At 44.2% G+C, this 17,794-nt stretch overlaps 1 protein-coding gene across 1 annotated transcript in view; it reads left to right on the forward strand.

Annotated features, from left to right (window-relative positions):
• ADAMTS2 (ADAM metallopeptidase with thrombospondin type 1 motif 2) overlaps nt 1-17,794 on the forward strand; it is a 236,872-nt gene that overhangs the window by 177,142 nt on the left and 41,936 nt on the right. The window contains exons 6-7 of the mRNA XM_014521388.2: nt 5,074-5,157; nt 17,234-17,390. Of these exons, the coding sequence (XP_014376874.2) occupies nt 5,074-5,157; nt 17,234-17,390 (241 nt within the window). The remainder of the gene's footprint in view (nt 1-5,073; nt 5,158-17,233; nt 17,391-17,794) is intronic.

Consider the following 17,794-nt stretch of genomic DNA (forward strand, 5'->3'; position numbering starts at 1 on the left):
AGTGATTCAGCATAGCCAGGTTAGACGAACCTGCAAAGATTGAATTAATTCAGGCTCAGGCTTTTTGAATGTCTGTCCCTAACTCTAGTTATTTTCTGATGGCTTTTGATGGTCTGTGTTCAATGAGTTTGAGGGGGCGGTGGTTTGTTTTATTTGTGTGTGCGCGCGCGCGCGCGTGCGTGTAACGTGTGCCATGAATCGGGAAGCTTCTTTACAACTGTACAAATACATCTGTGCATTACTTCCCATAATATCTGTGCTGCTGTTGCTTTTATTGATGGTCATCTCAAAAATACATGGAAACCATTCACTTGTATATCCTGCAAAGTTGTCTGCAGCTCCCCTGACCAATAGTGAGGCCTGCAAAGCTGCAGGCCTGTTGTTGTTATTTATTTATATTGCAGTAATGCTCAAAAGCCCCCGTCAGGATTAGAGCCTCTTTGTGGTAAGCACTTTAAAAACCTATCAGTGTTTCCTGAAGCTAATATAAACAGAACATAGCGCATCCTTTGCAACTGCTTGGCTTGTTCAGGTTGGGCTCAGCTGCAGTCTCTGGTTCCAGTTTCTTAGGAAAAACCATAAAATGAGCAAGGGGAGTTGGAAGGGGAAAATAAACACAGCCCATCTCTCTAACAGAGGGCACCCAGTTGTGCCAACCTGGCTTTGGAGGAGAAGCATCTATCTGTAATGCATAGCCCAAGGCTTCCGTTAAGATGAGAACAGAAAAGTCTTGTCTTTAATTAAATTGCCAGTCACTTAAACTATAGAGGTAGATAGTAGAAAAATGGTCTGTGACCTTTAGTAGTTTTGTGACTTGTCAGACCTTCCTTCAAAATAATTTGCCCAATCTTGAGTTCTTTGAGATGCCCCAGTCCAACGTCATTGCCTTCTCTAAATGCTGAATCACCATGCACATCTGAATGCAAAGCACCGGAGTGCAGGAACTTTGAGTCGGAGACGCTGTCTGCGTGCTTCCTTTTCCTTTGCACTGCCATCGTTTAAGGAGCTGATCCTCACCAATGTAAAGACCCAGAGAGATACACCCAGTATGGAATGCTGCCAAAATAGTTCTCAGCAGAGATGACCATGCAGATTTTACTACAGTACAACCAACTGCAATGTGAAATTATGGCTGATTGCAACAAGAGTAAAAACACTAAATTCATTCAATTGATAGTAAACAAATTGCATCATGTATCTCTTTTTATATTGTTGTAAGCTTATTTTGCTACATAGTGAGAGTGTATACACACACAATTAGTACACAGCAATAAACTGTGAGCTTATTATTACTTATTGCTCTACAGTTTATTGCTCCAGGAAACTCACAAGTGTGCTGTTTACACATGCACCTGGAGTGCAGAACAGAGTAGAGCTAGGCAGAGGGTTCAGGGAGCAACCTGCCAGCCCAGGGCTGCTCCGACCCCGCTCAGTGTGCTGTGGATGGGCTGACTGGAGCACAACTGTGCTTCAATGCAGAGCTAGCCAGCAGGCAGCCCCCACACTGAAGCACCCTTGCGCCCCAGCCAGCTAGGTCAGCTCCTGCACATGCACTGCTGCACATAAAAAAACTCCACTGCAGAGTTTATTATTTTTGTGTACCCTCAGAGGGGCACACACACACACGCTGAGACATTTACTGCACAGTTAATTAGTCAACTGCGCAATAAACATCTCATGTAGATGTGCCCAGTAAAGCCCCTGGCTAGATACTACCTAAGAATCAATAAGGTACAGGGGTCTATATTACCATTTTCTAGAAGCATCACAAGGGCAGCAGTGGGGTCTTTCAATAAGCTGAAGTGCAGAAGATAAGACAAACAGGACTTAAGGTTCCTGCTTGTAGCATACTATAGTAGAAAAAGGGATTCAAGCTAAATGAAATCATTTACACGTATAAAGACAGGCAGGAATCACAGTTCGGATCTCCCTTTTGTGGGTATGAACCGGGATGTTTCCACTGAAGTAAATGGACTTACATCACTACAAAATCAGTAAGAAATGGATTCAAGTTTACATGCGTTTATCTGGACAGCTAGATACATTACTGAAGTTTTCTATCTGGCTGGCTGTATGTTGTAATGACTCTATTTGCTTTTAATTTAGCTGTTATAAGTTTGAGCAAAGGCCTCGGAGACCCGGAGCTGGTAATGTGTTACGCAGGGTGAATTCCATTAGATAGCACTGCAGTCCTGGGAATGAAAAGGCAGGTAGGGTATTAAGGCTCTAGTTTAAGAGAAAATCTTTTCATATATGAGTTCTATTAAGCATTTGAGAGCACATCTGTTTCAGTGTTCAGACACTTGGATCTCATTTTTAATAGCACATGGAAACAAGCAGATGCCATTTAGATTATACATGAAAATAAGTATGCATTTATTTCAGTGTGTTGTCTTCTGTAGCCAGTAGCCACCCCCTTTTTAGCAAATCAAAGCAAACAATGCCAAAAAGTTGTTAATAGATCAGACTGAAAATTTCCTGATGGAAACTTTTGCTGTTGACAAATGCCATTTTGTAGGAAAATGTGTCAATTGCAATGAAATTACATTTCAGGAAAAAAATGGAAACAAGTATTTTGGTAGGTCAACACGTTCCCTTTAGACCTTATCAGAAAGTTTTGATGTTTTTAATTTCAAATTATTTTTTTTTTTCATTCCAAAATTTATTTTGTATTTTAAATAGTAAAGTTCAGAAATCAGAATGAAACATTTTAATTTTATTGTAATTGAATTTTTTCATTTACCTGAAATTATTTTATTTGAAAATGTTGTTCCAGGGGATCTTTCGGAGTATTTGGGGATTTTCCCCCCCCATTTGGAATGAAAATAAATTTTGAAACATTGGAGTTTCCCATTGGGCAGACGCTCAACCAGCTCTAGCATATATATGGAGAAACATTTCCCACACAGGAGTAAAAAGTCCATCATTTCAAAGTTATGGTTCCTACAACTGTAACTCAGTCCCGTTCTGCGTGTCTGTTTGAAGTGACATATGCAGTAGCATGACATGTTACCTGATTCGTGCCCTGCAAGATGTTGCGTGCCCGTGATACAGGGTTAGTGCAGGGTTTCTCCTTCATCAGAGCAGGCAGATTGTGAGTTTCCGAGCGTGAACTGTCAAGCAGTGTTGCAGGATTATTCTGTCTGCATTTTCACGCCAAGTTTTATTTTGGCACATAGTTGTGATACAGTTGCTATATTATTCTACTATTGTTAGAAAAGGCTGAGGCTTGGTTCTGGAAAGCAATGAGAAAGAAGTCTGTGACAATACGGATTATAAATTATGAACTAAGTAAATGCTTATTTACATGTCATATATATTGTCCCCTGTGCACAGAGGCTTTATATGGAACATAGTGCATATTTCAGATCATTATCAGTGACGCATGTATTCTTTTCCCAATGCACAAAGAGGCAAATTAGTATCTCTGCATCAAGATAATGCCCTTGAGTGGGTGGTGTAAAGAGCCCAAAGAAACGATAGCACACAAGTTTTGCTCAGAGTAAATGTTTTGTTTAAAGGCAAGTGTATGAATATAGCCTAGCATGTAATCTGCCTTTATAAAAGTCTTTGGAAGAAAAGCCGCACCTTTCAAATAAAAGAGGTTACATTCACGTCTTGGCACCTAAATAAGTAACCAAACTTTCACAGGGCAATGAGCACCAAGCGGATCTCAGTCACTGCCCAGGAAATGGTCGGGTGTTTGCAACTTGGGAAAATTAGGTGCCTAAGCTTGAATTTGGAAGCATAATGTCAAGATACTATTTCTGTAAGTAGTACCCAGCATGCAGGAAAACTCCCAGTTTAATATTTAATGATTTTTTTTTTTACCTTGCACGAAGGAATCTATGCAAGAGGCAAGAATTGTTGTGGTGATATCTTTTATGGGCCCAGCCGCATGGCTGGGATAGACCTAGAGAAGTGAAGCTGTAGAGTAGCACGGTACCCTTCCTCAGGTCTCACCCAAATACCTAGCCTAACCGTACATAAAAGATGTCACCCCCAAAAATTCTTGCTTCTCACGTATTTCCTGGACCATGATGGCAGCAACATCAATTCGACCCTACCACTGCAGCATCTAACTATTTCTCTGGAGCTCAGAAGTGATTTCTGTTTTGATGTAGTCCCCTATGGAGCTACACCCACTGATGCAACTCCAATGTTTTCGCAATCTTGTTTTTAATAAAATTATACTTAAACTTATGAACTTCTTGTGATTTATATATTTCTCATAATTAGAAAAGATGACATGTGAAGAATTCTTTGTCTCCAGCTCATGAAATGGTGTAGCTCAGAGTCATGATTTACTGGAAGCAAATGATCAGGGAGAAGACAGAAGGGAACATCCTTGCCTTCCAGATATTTATTTATGTATTTGTTCCGATTTGTAAAGTAAAAAAAAAAGACATTTTCAAGCACATAAGTTGGCCATCATGATCTTGCATTTCTCTCATCGTAGATTAGCCAAACCAACGTCTTTAACAGCTTATCTTTTTCCGCAGCTGCTTGGAGTGTTAGTTCTTAGATGTTGCTGGTATGTCTGTATTTCACTCCATTAAAATATTCCTAGCTCTGTTTTTGGTGCACCTAAATGGTTTGCCTCTGTTCATGTGTAACACAAAAATATGTCATAGTTGTTAGGACTTGGTAGGTTTTTCTCTGCTTGTATAGTTTGAGATTGGATTAGTGTTGACACAGTTGTGCCAACATGGTGCTGTACTGGGTTTCTCATCCTTGGGAGTATTTCTGTCAATTATTACCCAAATCAAAACAGTTCTTGTGCTTGTGGTTAAGTCCATTCCTGTTCAGGACAGCACATAACCATCTGCTTAAATTCTCATTGACTTCAACAACTTTCCCGATTGAGGTCTGTATGTAGTCTGTATAGAAGGGCGCCATAATTTCAGGAAGAAAGAGTCTTCTCTCACTTCAACAGAAATGCCCCTTTTTTTATTAATGAGCACAGATGATCTATATCTGGAAGACGGTGTATAAGAAGGTTATGTTTTATCATTACTACCATAATTACTTATTGACGGGGTCATTATTAAACATGTCAATGCTCTCTCGCAGGTTAATGAAATCTACCACGATGAATCCTTAGGTGCTCACATTAACGTTGTCTTGGTGAGGATAATCCTGCTGAGCTACGGGAAAGTAAGTAAAGGCTCATTTAAATAATGGAGCTCAAAGTCTCTGAGAAATGTTAATGAACTATATGATTCATTTGTGAAATATAATACCGTAGTTTAATATATTTTCAACTATATATATAAACTGTAGATACACTGCCCTTATATGTCTATGAATGTAACATTAATGTATGATAGAGAGCTTATGTTTATACTTGTCCTTTATCATACACACTTCATGCTGGCAAATGATTGAGATTTAGTAATTTTTTTCCCCCTACTTATGTCAGCTGAAGTTAACACTTTGGTTTGGCAGTGTGACTACCTAGTCTGTTTGGAATAACTCCTGGCAAGTTTTGTGGGTGGTGACCCTTTTGGCCACTAGAGGGATGCAATATATACTATTTGCATGAATGCATATAAGCAAGCAGGAATCCATGGCTATACCAATATAATAATGGCATTGTGGGTGTATTCCACATACTGATGAACCCTGACTCTGACCCAACAAATCCTTTAAGCTTGTGCTTAATTTTAATAGGACTACACACATGCTCAAAGTTAAATACGTGCATTTCTGAACTGGAGCCAGGGAGCTCAGCACTTGGCTGAATCAAACCCCCATTAAGAATTACAGATGTTCTTTTCTGTTCTCTCGCTGTTTCCATGGTCTTCCAAGATCTTCCCTTGCTGTTTCCATGGAAAGGGGCTGTTTTCAGGCAAACCTCCAGGAAAGGACACTGAGATGGCAAATGGGCTTGGAAGTGAAGTGCTTTTAAAATATTTAGTACTTTTACCCCATTTTCTTGCCTGAGCAACATCTAGTTCCATGGAAACAGGAGCAGAGTTATGAGGATGTTTCTAACTTTCATTGGTTGGGGATGAACATTGCCAAAGCCTCTTGCACTCAGCAGTGCCCACAGCTGCTCCAAGTAGAGCCAGAAAACATGGCATCCCTTTGTGCGAGCGCTGATGCTCTTCCATGATGCCCAGTCTGCGGTAGGGGCAGATAATCTAAATAGTGTCCATAAAAAGGAGGGTGGAAACGGGTGGAAACGGCTTTGCTGGAGCCGCAGCCAACAGATTGGTGCTGATTTACAGGAGCGAAGGAGTGAGCTCTCGGGGAGGCAGGAGGCCCCGTGGTCTAGTTGGGCAATGCCACTGCCCCACTGCTTGGCCTTCCCCCTTCTGACTGAGCTTCTCTGTAGATGGAAGCAGTGATTCTCTCTCTCTCCTGTCTCCCAAGGGAGCATAATATTGTTAAATTGCTTTGGGACAAGTGAGGTGATGTAAAAATGGTGAGCTAAGAGGAAAAGAGTTTGCACCTGCCACCTTGTCAAACAATTTCCATGGTCCATACACTTAGGGAGGGGAAAGCTGCGATCCAACATAACTAGAGAGCATAAGGGTTGCTCTGGGAAGTGGCTTTGAGCTGGACTCCGATGCCACGTTCACCGTGAGGAGCACCGTACCTCTGCGTCACGTCAAAGCCACTTCACACCATTCTGGAAACGTAAAACAAACGTTAAGTCAATGTAATTATACCGTAATTTCCACCCGCTCTGTCAAGTGGGGCTGTGAAACTGTGGCTGTGGCTGTCGTGCACCCCAGGACCCGAGATCCTGAGCAAAGTGCCAGGGCCACCCCCAGGGCATCCTCCCCACCTCACTGCCAGAGCTGATGCACATGGAGCAGGGATGGGTGGGCAGGGATTGTTTCCCCCACGGTATAACTGAGCCCTCTGCCTCTGCAGACAGATGCTTTGTCTCCTCCCGTCCAGCTTATTTCACCAACACAAAAATGTTCCTTGTGAAATAAATAAAAGAGCTTTTTAGGACAAATGGGACACGTACAGGCTGAGACCATGTTGGGTAAAATGGCCTATTTGGCTTCGTTCTCTGAAATATCATCCCGGCAGCTGCTTTGAGTAAACTATTGCTTAAGAAACCTTAGAGTTGATATCTTCAGGCTTGTTTGCTCTATTCCAAGCAATTTATATGTATTATCACCCGTGCCATATCACTAATCATCACAATTGCATTATGGCTCAGTAACTGATGGAGTGTAGCTGTAGGAGAGAGACACCGTCTTTCTTTTGAGCTTGCAAGAGCCCTGAGCTATTGCAAGCTCCCCTTTCTGCCCCCCAAAACCAGCTTTTTACTGTATTGTTTTTTAAAGAGGATTATTTTATTTCATACAATATGTCATCTCTTGGTGAGGATAATATGGACAATACTTTAGGTTGCATAGCAACCAGCTTTTCAACAGCAGTTATCTGAAGGCACGGCGGTCACTGAAGTGCACTTGTTTTTAATATTTTAAAATAAACACAGCTGTAAATGCAAGTTCCTTGAAATTTTTATTAATTAGATGAGTAGAGGCTCCATGTGAGAGTGAGAGAAAATTGCTCTATTGTGTTAATATTTTGAAACTATCTAATGCATTGAATTTGAAGTATCAGGGAGCCTGATTGACTTAACACGTTCCTCGCACCTAAATGATCACTTCTGCACATAAACTGAGCATGAGAGAGGCAATGTTTTTTTTTCTTTCCAGAAGGATCAGGGCTAGCTGGTTTTCATATCTCATCTGAAGGAGGGTAGCACGCAGTTGCCCCACTCCTGGAGAAACCGGGGAGCAGGTTGTGGGTCTGCGTGGCACAGTGCAGACATACTCGAGAGCTAGCTTGTTCCCTGCTCCCCCGTTACTCTGCCAGCCGCTGGTGACTGCCTTCCTCTGTGCCGCACCAGCTGATGCTTCATGGGGCAGCGGTGTCCAGACTCTGCCCGGGCCCTGCCATTATAGTCTGCCCCCCCCAGAGTGGGTCAGGAGGTACTTGCTTGCAAGGGCTGCACTTCACCCTGCGCTGTGAGCCATGGGGCGTTTCGTCCATGAAGAAGGGACGAGGAGCTGTCTCCTCGCTTCTTCCCCAAATGGGCACGTAGGGCAAACGATGATCTTGCTCTTCACTGTTGATGTAAAATCAGGTTATTTGGGAGGATGTGCCATTTCAACCGTAACCATAGCACCACGACTGTAATGGGGGCCTCCGGCAAACTGCTCAACAGGATGCATCTTTCCCAATTAATTCTTTCTAATTAAGTTTTTCTCTCTTTTCTCTTGTTATCTGGATTCAGTTTAGTGTGAAAATTCATGCATTTTTTTTTTCCTGAAGAAATCACTTTCATATGTAAAGTACAACAGAGAAAATAGAGAGATTTTGACTGGAGGGATGGGTACTTAAGATACCTGTATTTCCACTTTCCGAATGGGCTCCGCGAAAGTAGAACACGTTGCAAAAAAGGAAATTTGGCTTATTTCTGCCACAAGGGATTTGATCAAGAGGCCAGTTCCAAACTCTGCAAATTACAGATACATTTGGGGAAAAAGTAGTTCAGTATTTTAAATGAATGAACCCGTTAACATGTATTATTTGCTATGAAAGCTCTGCTTCCACGTGCTATTAAGCTCATCATAAACGAAACAGCAACCACCAAACACAGATGCATGGCACGAAAATGGATGAAAACAACTGGCTGTAATAATTCTTAGCAGTTAGATATTATTTTATATTTCCAAAGCACAGCACAAACATGAACTAATCTGTCCTCATAACACGCCTCTGAGGTAGGTGAGTAAAGATCATTATTCCGATTTTAGTGCTGAGTAACAAAGACGTCAAGTGAATTTTCCAAGGCCACACAAGGTCATTACTGGGTCTGGGATTAGGTGTCATAAATTCCTGGCTTCCGGCCCCATGCTCGGTCCATCAGACAATAGTGACTTTATATAAATGTAGCATGTATGGTGAATAGGATGAGGTGGTGTTCAAAACAGCAGGGGGGAGCAAGACATACACTAATTATAACAGGTGTCCTACGCAGAGATGTTAACGAAAAAATTACGACAGATTTTCCTTTGGACTGTTCTGCACGCGGCTCAGGACCTGAGCAAAGTCTTGTCCGTGAGCTCGTAGGTCGGAAATGACAGCGACAGAGGAAGACCTGGGTGCATTAGTTGGTAAGAAGATGCCTACGAGTGCCTAGTCTGTGGCTGTGAAAGGGCAAATGCAATCATAAGCTGTATCGGGCATCATTTTTCCAGTAGAGAGCAGGAATTATTCCTGCCATTGCACAGGGCACTCAGGAGATCGCATGATTCTGGTCACCCGTTTTCAGGAAAAGCTGCCAAAAAGCTACAGGCGGGGTGGGGGGATGGAGAGCCTCCCCTGTGAGAGGAGATGCAAGAACTGGGCTTTTGGACCTAGTACGGTGGCGGGGGGGGGACACGACCTCTTTGGCAGGCGTGCCACAAATTAAGCTCTGTGCCCTCCCCAAGTGCCGCTCTGTTCCTCTTCCCCGCCTGATCCACCCCCCTGCTCTTTGCTTCCTGTCTTGTGCTCCCTGCCTGATTTGCTGCTCTGCTTTCTGCTCCCTGCCCTCTCCCCTGCTCTGCTGCCTGCCACCACCCCCAGCTGCTGTGTGCCACACACACAGGCTGCCTGTGCCGCTAGTGGGGTGCGAGCCACAGGTTAGCCTTCGCTAGTGTAGCAGGATGAGTGCTGGGAGGGGGTAGGCTTGCTCTCAGCAAATACACTGTTGGGGAAAACACCAGGGAGAGAGGAGGACTGAGTAAAGTAAAGGACATTGCAGCCCTGATGCTTTGGAAGAGCCTCCAAGTTGGATCATCGGGGGGGTGTAAACCCTACCTGGTTTCAATGTGGAGCGTGATCAAAACAAAGCGTCTCATGGTTGTCGGTGGTAGCAAGGGACTGGGTATGGTGACCTATGTGATCCCTTCTAGTCCAAAGTCAATGCTCCTGAGTCACTGACAGGCTTCCCGTTGGCCTCAGTGGGGGCAGGATTGCAGCCAGTATCCTTTCGTAGTGGTGATCTATTTGTCCTGCTATCACTGGCCTTTTCGCATTGAAGCATTGTGGCTCCGTCACAGAGTGGGTAGCTCGGCCAGGCAGGCCTTGGAGCCGGCTTCCTTTGCTCTCCACTCTTTGCAGAGAGGAGCTGGGACGGAGCTACAGAAGGAGAAGTCCAACCTGACACCAGCTTCCACTTCTTCGAGTGTAGGACCCCTTCTCTAGTTCCTGTTATGTTGAGCTAAAGAGGAGGCCTCAGGCTAGATACACTTGCCCTCCGCCCAGGCTGTTGAGTTTGCTGCAGGTTTTGAATCTGTTGTGCAAGATGCTGAACACCTGAGACCTTCACTGCAGGCAGTGGGCTCGGTACGCCCCTAGCAGCAGCTTGCAGAATTGAGGGCCTCTACCAAAGGAGCCAAGTGGATGAGTGCATATGTTTGTTATATAAACTGCCTAACGTGCCGGGATGCAAGCCGAGAGTACGGCCCTGCGGCTGCTCTGATCCCCGCACCTGTGTAGACAGAGTTGCTGGATCAGGGCCTGCGATATCTGTATGTCGCACTTTGCTTCTCGTGTTGCTGTGTACGGCGGTTTGCATCCCTTCCAGGTTTGGGTATCAGGGGGAGGGAGGGAGGGGAAGGGCATAGCCTTCCTCTTGCAGAAATGAAGGAATCGCTCACATTTTCGATCAGACTCGCAGCGTGCTATTTCTCAAATGTTTCTGTTGAGAACTTGAGGGGCGCTGCTCTGGCTGATACCGGGCACTGCCTTGTCTTCCTGATCCGCTGCTATTTGTATGGAATCAGCTCTCGAACACCGTTTACAAACCACTGCCATCGCAAAACGGTAGAAATCCTTCAAATGCAAAATGTCAGTTTGCTGAATGAGCTATTTTTGTTAACGCTGTTCCCATGGACACCGGATACTTCCTTTTATTTATTTTTCACTTGTCTTGTGCAGTCTGACGGAAGAGAATAAATAATCTCACCTAATATGCGGTAAACAGTGGAAATGCCAAGTAGAAATAATTTGAACAGGTTTTTGGGTTTTTTTAGTCGATTTGTTATCCGCGTAAGAAGGGGAAGCGCTGATTTCAGATGGGCTCAAGAGCATGCCCGCGCTTTCACTTTTCTGATCAATAATTGGAAATGTAACAAGTTGAGCTGTTCCCCCTCGTCTGCGTGGAGTCTGCCGAGTCGGGAGTGCCGACGGAGCCTTGTCACTTGTTACTCTTGGAGCACCATCTAATGGAGGAGTTTGGAAAGGTCTGGTTTTCTAGCAAGCTCCAGACCAGCCAGAGTTCTTTGCATTCTTGTCAGCTAGCACCCTCTCGTTAGCATCAGAGTGCAATCAACCCAATTATTTAAAATGCCAGTTAAATAAAACCTTCAATTAACCAAAATTTGGTCACGCCCCTGACATCAGAGGCTCCCAGATATTGTCAGTTGGACTGTGCCTGAAAGGTTTGGATAAACTTTTACTAATTTTCTCTCTCTTTTTTTAATATGCACCTTTACATTTTCCAGTATTCCACATTTTCCAAGTTATTTCTACACTTCCAAGAACATTTTAAGGATTATTGAATCCACTACTGACAGTTTTCATATATTGCTATTCTTCAGAAATACTATTTAATGCTGCCAGTAACTCCACCAAACAGGAAACGGGGAGTAAGAGAGAGGCAGGCATCCAATTCTCCATACCAAGTCACATAAGCCACTTCCTATTGCTCCGCTGTACCTCCCCAGACTGTAAGCATGGATGGAGGCTGCAGCTCAGCCCTCTTCAGCTGCTGTTTCCACCGAACAAAGGAAGGGCAGAAAGACGAGAAACAGGGAGAGCATGGGAAGAAGTAAGGCATGTTTCTTCTCTCCAGAGCTTGGATCTCTCCTCGGGTTGCTCCATAGGACAGAATTTGGGCTAACAGCTGCCCCAGCTCTCTCTGCTGCTCGCCTCCACAGACATCCCCTGGTATTAGCTGCAGTACCCAGAGATTTCCTGCTTCTCCAGCTGCAGTGAGAAGGAAAGTTTCTCTTTCCACTGGCAACTTTGGACTCAGTCAGCTGAAGAATATTCTCCATTGCTCTGCTGGGAAAGATGTCTTCTAGCCCTCAGCCAGCTGCAGCATCTGCAGCCTCCAGCAGCAGAGGCATGTCCCTAGCCACCAGTAACACTTACCTCTCCACTTTGGCATGTGCTACTCTCCTCCACCCTTCTACGCTCCCAAACTAAACAGAGACGTACACTTGCTTCACTCGGGGTGCGTCTACACGTTCATTAATGCGCAGTAGTTACTGTGCATTTAGTTTATAGTATGTGTTTAATGAAATACTAACTAAATGTGCAGTAACTACAGTAACTGTGCAGTAGTGCCAACGCACTGTTTTTTGGTGATGCTTACTACGCAGTAGCCTAACTACGCTGTGCAGTAGTGTATTAGCACGGTTTTTGACTGGCACGGTACTGCGCAGTGTTACTAGGCTACTGCGCAGTAAGCGTCTTGTGTAGACGCACCCTCGGAGTCCTGATTGTTCTGCTCAGTCCCTTGCTTTCATCTTCCTATTTAGAGTCCCATTCTTTTTGCATAGGCGCTATTTTAATCAACGCTTGGGATTACCTGGTTTGGGGAATGCTCGCCTGTTGCCTCCAATGGGAAATTCTATAGAGTTATGCAGCATCTCTGGTATCTCAGCTTCTGGGACCATCAAATCCTTTCAGGAAGCCTCTATACCATATCTTGCACCCCATCTACTACGCCTGCCTTCATCTGCCGCAGCACACGACGGATGTCATAAAACCATCCCGATGGTTCTCATGAATTTCCTTCCTTAGTAGGACGGCAGCAATCACTCTAACTTTCTAGAGGTGGCTCTGTAAGCGTAGGAGGGGAACTCGTTGAGGTCTGTAAAGACCATTATTAGTATATGAGGTCTGTGAAGACCATATGGTATGGGCCAGTTGAGTTTTGTAAGTTCTTAGTAACTGCCAAAGAAACACTCTCTCTAAATCAGGTGGGTTTCTCTTTGCATGATGCAACCCTGTGACCATGAGGGCCGGACCAGTGGATAAATGTCACTCATGCTTGAAGACCTTTGAATACGGTGTAATTACACCTTACTCTGGGCACTGTGGACTCTGGGACTCTCACGTGGTTATTTTATTTGAAATCTCCTTGCTGGCATGGCTCAGAGCCTCCCTGCTCACATTTTTGACAAACATGTACCTCTCTTAATGAATGCATTTGCCACCGTGTATTTGAGCTTTGACCCCATAGGAAGAAAAAGACTGAAGCTTTGCTCCTTAAGGTCACTTTTCCAGAGCCAGATTGTGTCTATGGCAAGGTAATAGAGACTGGAAATAGGCAGCACATTTGCAGGCTTTCGAGATTTTTAGTCTTTTGCAGTAGGGTGATTTTCCCCCTACACGTCACAGACCCAGATCACTCCCTGTTCCATGTAAACCTGTTTCATGTGTCCCATTCTCTTGAAGGCGAGCTCTTAAACTTACTTGAGTTTTAAGGCATTGAGGTGCATTGGGCCCAACTGCAGGTTTTGCTACTTCAGGGGTGGGCAAAATGCAGCCTGGGGGCCATTCTATCCGGCCCATGGGACCCCTAAAAAAAATTAGAAAATTAATATTTATCTGCCCCTGGCTGCCTGTCATGCGGCCCTCGATGGCTTCCCAAATCTCAGTAAGCGTCCCTCTGCCCCAAATAATCGCCCGCCCCTGTGCTACGTAGAACCTGAAGCTTTAGTGAACGACAAACAGATGCCAACAACACTGTAGTAACAGCGGCACGCATTGCAAAATGCTACATCTGTTCTCAGTGGCAGAATCCGCGCTGGTCAGAAGTGTGCTATGAGCATCTGTGTCTAATCGTGCTAAGCTTAGCTCTTTTATCCCGTGCTGTAGTTGTGCCACGTCAATGAGATCCGTTTTTTGTTGGCGGGATATAGAAGAGGAATGGCAAATTAGTTACTAATGGTTTGTTGTTTGGAGTTACTACTTCTCCCCACTCGCCCTCCATTCCTGCGAGCTGGTATAAAGATGTTGTTTTGGCAATAGTCAAATGAGTAGCAGGGGATAACGCTGGCCCTTAAACCGAGCAGACTGCTGCTCTGGCATTTTATCTTCTGTTTCCTGATAATTCCACTTTTATATAAAATATAAGATGGTTTTCATTTGAGAGGAAGCATGAAAGGAGATAATTATGAGAAACAGAATTGCTGGGAAGCATTTTTGCCTGTCTATGTTTTCTTTGAGATTTTTGCCTCTTGGTTCAAAACATCCTGTGCTTTGTGAAATGTCCTGGGAGGAACAGTCATTGGCTTTTCTGACATGCTTTTCTTTTGGAAGCTTTGGAGAGGAAAAGTCCAGGTGGAGTTGTCCTGCCTAGTGCTTTTATCATTGGAACACGCTGATGAATGCCTCAAGGTTCAGGGGCCAAAATACTAGGCCTGTAGACACCAATGGGAATCTTGTCATCATCTTTAAAAAGGGCCAGGATTTCATGGCCTGATTTTCAGTCCACACTTGCTTTGAAGGTACCATACAAATATGTACAGTGGCACGAATTAAACACGGCATAGTCGTTTTGCTGTTTTAATATGGTGGTTAGTCCTTTTTCCAAAGGAAGTTATAACTGGCAGTAGTGCGCTGCGGGATTATAGTTCAAGTCTTGTAATTGCCCCATATCCCTTTTGTGTAAGGCATTCTGGGATCTGAATCCAAACGGCCTGTCTGGCTGGCTTATTCATCTGTTATTGTCAAAACTTGCAGCATTGCAACGTCCTTGCTTTGCCAAAAATCAGTTTGGCAAGCCAGGCTTTTACCTATTCCAGTTGTTTCTCCACGAGCCATTGTGGATTCCCCTTCTCTCTGCACTGGATTAGAGGACATGTCAAATGTATCCCTGGGTCTGAACATAAAACATATTTCTTTTCTTTTACTTCTGGCACAGAACATAGACTTTGCTCTATGTTTACTTTACCTTATGTGATAAAGACTTATAGAAGAGTGTACGCATCTAAATCGTGGTTGTTCTTGTTGGGGTAACAATGTTGTCTTGGAAACATTCGTTTTGCAAATGGAAGGCCAGAGTTCACATGTGTATTTCTTACAAATTCTGGAAGGCACAGGATGGGTCAATTAGTCACACATTTCATAGCATCCCACACAGAGTAAGCTTTCATAAGCATTGACAATGAACACTGCTGAATATGCTGTGCCTGAAGGACTTGTGAAAAAGAAAATGTTTTTAAAAAAGCAAATGTTGAGTTGAGGTTGGGTTTTAATAGGCCTTTTTGTCTCCAGTCCTTTGCACAACACCTAACACACATTAACTCCTTTTTAATCACTGAAGCAGGAGCTAACGCAGTGCAGATATAATTAGGAGTCTACCCAACTCCCGGAGGCAGCCAGCTGATTTTGTGGGGTGTTTGCAGGGCTGGCTGCCATATTAATGGGCTGGTCATGATGGGGCCCCACCCATGCCTCTGATTGGTGGAGGGGCCCCGGTGGCCTACTGAAATTTGATTTTGCAGAACTCACAAAATGTGGCATTGCCCACAACATTCATGAAAACCATGGAAAAAAAAAACTTACTGAAAATAAAATATAGGCTTCCCAGAGGGCTTGGCTGCACACCCCAGTAGAGAAAGGGGGGGGGGGGTTGCCCACACAAAGGGCCGCCCAAGATAATCGCTGCCCCTTGCTGTTGATTGGCTAAGGGCTGTCCATCATACGGCCCTGCCCCTCTCTACCAATTGGGAGAGAGGGGCAGGGCCACGTGGCGGGCAATACTCTCAGTTATTTCTCTTTTTATTTTTTCACAAATTTCGTGAATTTTGTGGACATGGCCTGCTGGTGCAGGCAATGCCGTATTTCACGATTTCCACAAAATCACAATTTCAGTGGGTCCCTACGTAGAATATAGGAAATACTGCTAAGCGGGTGGGCAACCACACGTTTCCAGTTGTAGAATGGATTGAAGTAATCTACTGCTGAGGGGAGAATTGTGGGTGACGATGGAAAGGTCCATGCCTGAAAGCAAGCTCACGTAGCCATTGAATTTAACTGGACATCCTGTGGCATTCAAAGGCCCAGTGAAAGACCTTAAACTCTACTGTCTGCATTGGCATGGGCATAATCTTTCCAGTTGCTTCCTCAAACAGAAAGTATCCCCTTGACAAGTTTCAACCTGTTAACTGCCATCTAAATTCAATGTTGGCTGAACATTTGATAAGTGACTGTACCATCCAGACCTGATTAAATGGAGACATGGAAGCAGATGTCATCTAATGTACTCTCCCAGCAGCCTCACATCCAAACTGAACATGGGACCTGAAGGAACGGAGATTTGTGCAATCCTCTCCAAGAGAATCCTTGGATTGAAGGATCTGCCTTCCAGAGGGTGAACCAACTCAAGCAATTTATTCAGGGTTGACAAACAGGTCAGCAACAATTCATGGCAAATGGTATCAAAGATAGATCTGAAAGAATCAGCCTCAACATTTGATCGTTGGCCATCATTAGAAGAAGACAACAGGCCATCATTAGAAGAAGGTGGTATCTCCTTATTACACCTCTATCACAAATAGGGATGACTAGAAGAAAGCTGAGGACTCAAGTATTGCCCAATTAGTTTTTCCTACAAACATTGTCATCAAGGTAACTCTGCTCAGAAAAAAGGACAGAGGGAATAAACCAGGTTTTCTACCATCAGGGACAGCTCAGTGGAAGTTTGCAAATATTAAGTGGGGGGGCCTCTTCCTCTTTTTGTGCTCCGGTGCTCTCCTGTCTGTCCGTATCCATTTGTTATCTCTTGCCTTCATAATTTAAGACATCTGGGACTGGGGCCACTCTGTATTGGCTCAGTCCCTTGCCCAGGAGGGTGCAGGTTTATGGGTGATGCTCATAGGCACTGTGATGACACAAAGAGACGGTAACAACACGGGGCACACGAAGTAATACTGCGTGTTACTAAATTACTCGCACCCTTTGTCCTGCAGCTCATCCAGGCAAGATGAAATGTGTGCGGATGCCATAACTGACATGTATTAGATGTGATATTTTCATGCTCTCTTTGTATAATACATTTCTCCCTTCGTCTGAATGGGGGTTTTGTATAGCGTTCGAGCAAATGCCAGAATATTTCTTCAGAGGTAACACTGTAGGAAAGGTTGACTGACATAAATAATCACTGTGGTCCTTTTCTTCCTGAAATATCTAGTCCATGAGCTTAATAGAGATTGGGAACCCTTCTCAGAGTTTGGAGAACGTATGTCGCTGGGCCTATCTGCAACAGAAGCCTGACACTGGACACGCAGAATATCACGACCATGCTATTTTTCTCACAAGACAGGATTTTGGTCCATCTGGTATGCAAGGTAGGTACACGCCAAGTGATAGTCACCTACAACCCTTATGACTACTGCATTGCTTTTCTGTCACCAGTTAGACAAAGTTTAGTCTAGTAAAGTTTTGCGCTCACTAACATTAACTAACAAGTTTTGCAAAAGTAAAGTTTTGCGCTCACTAACATTTACCTTTTAGCATTGAGTATTTTGCCAAGCACCGTTTGACTTCAGATGACCTTGAGAGGGATAGATAGGCCTGTTTCTGATTCAGTCCCCATTGTTTTGCCGTCTGTGTGATAATGGGGTTGTTTAAGGTGATCAGTTTATTGTGCATTGTCTTGACCATTCTAGAAACGGTCTCGAATAGTCCCAGACGCGCTGTTGGGTAGCTTATGCCCCAAGACACCACTGCAAAGTAGTGATTGCAGTACTTC

This window comes from Alligator sinensis, unplaced genomic scaffold (genome assembly GCF_000455745.1).
Source record: "Alligator sinensis unplaced genomic scaffold, ASM45574v1 scaffold741_1, whole genome shotgun sequence".
NCBI classification, from domain to species: Eukaryota; Metazoa; Chordata; order Crocodylia; family Alligatoridae; genus Alligator; species Alligator sinensis.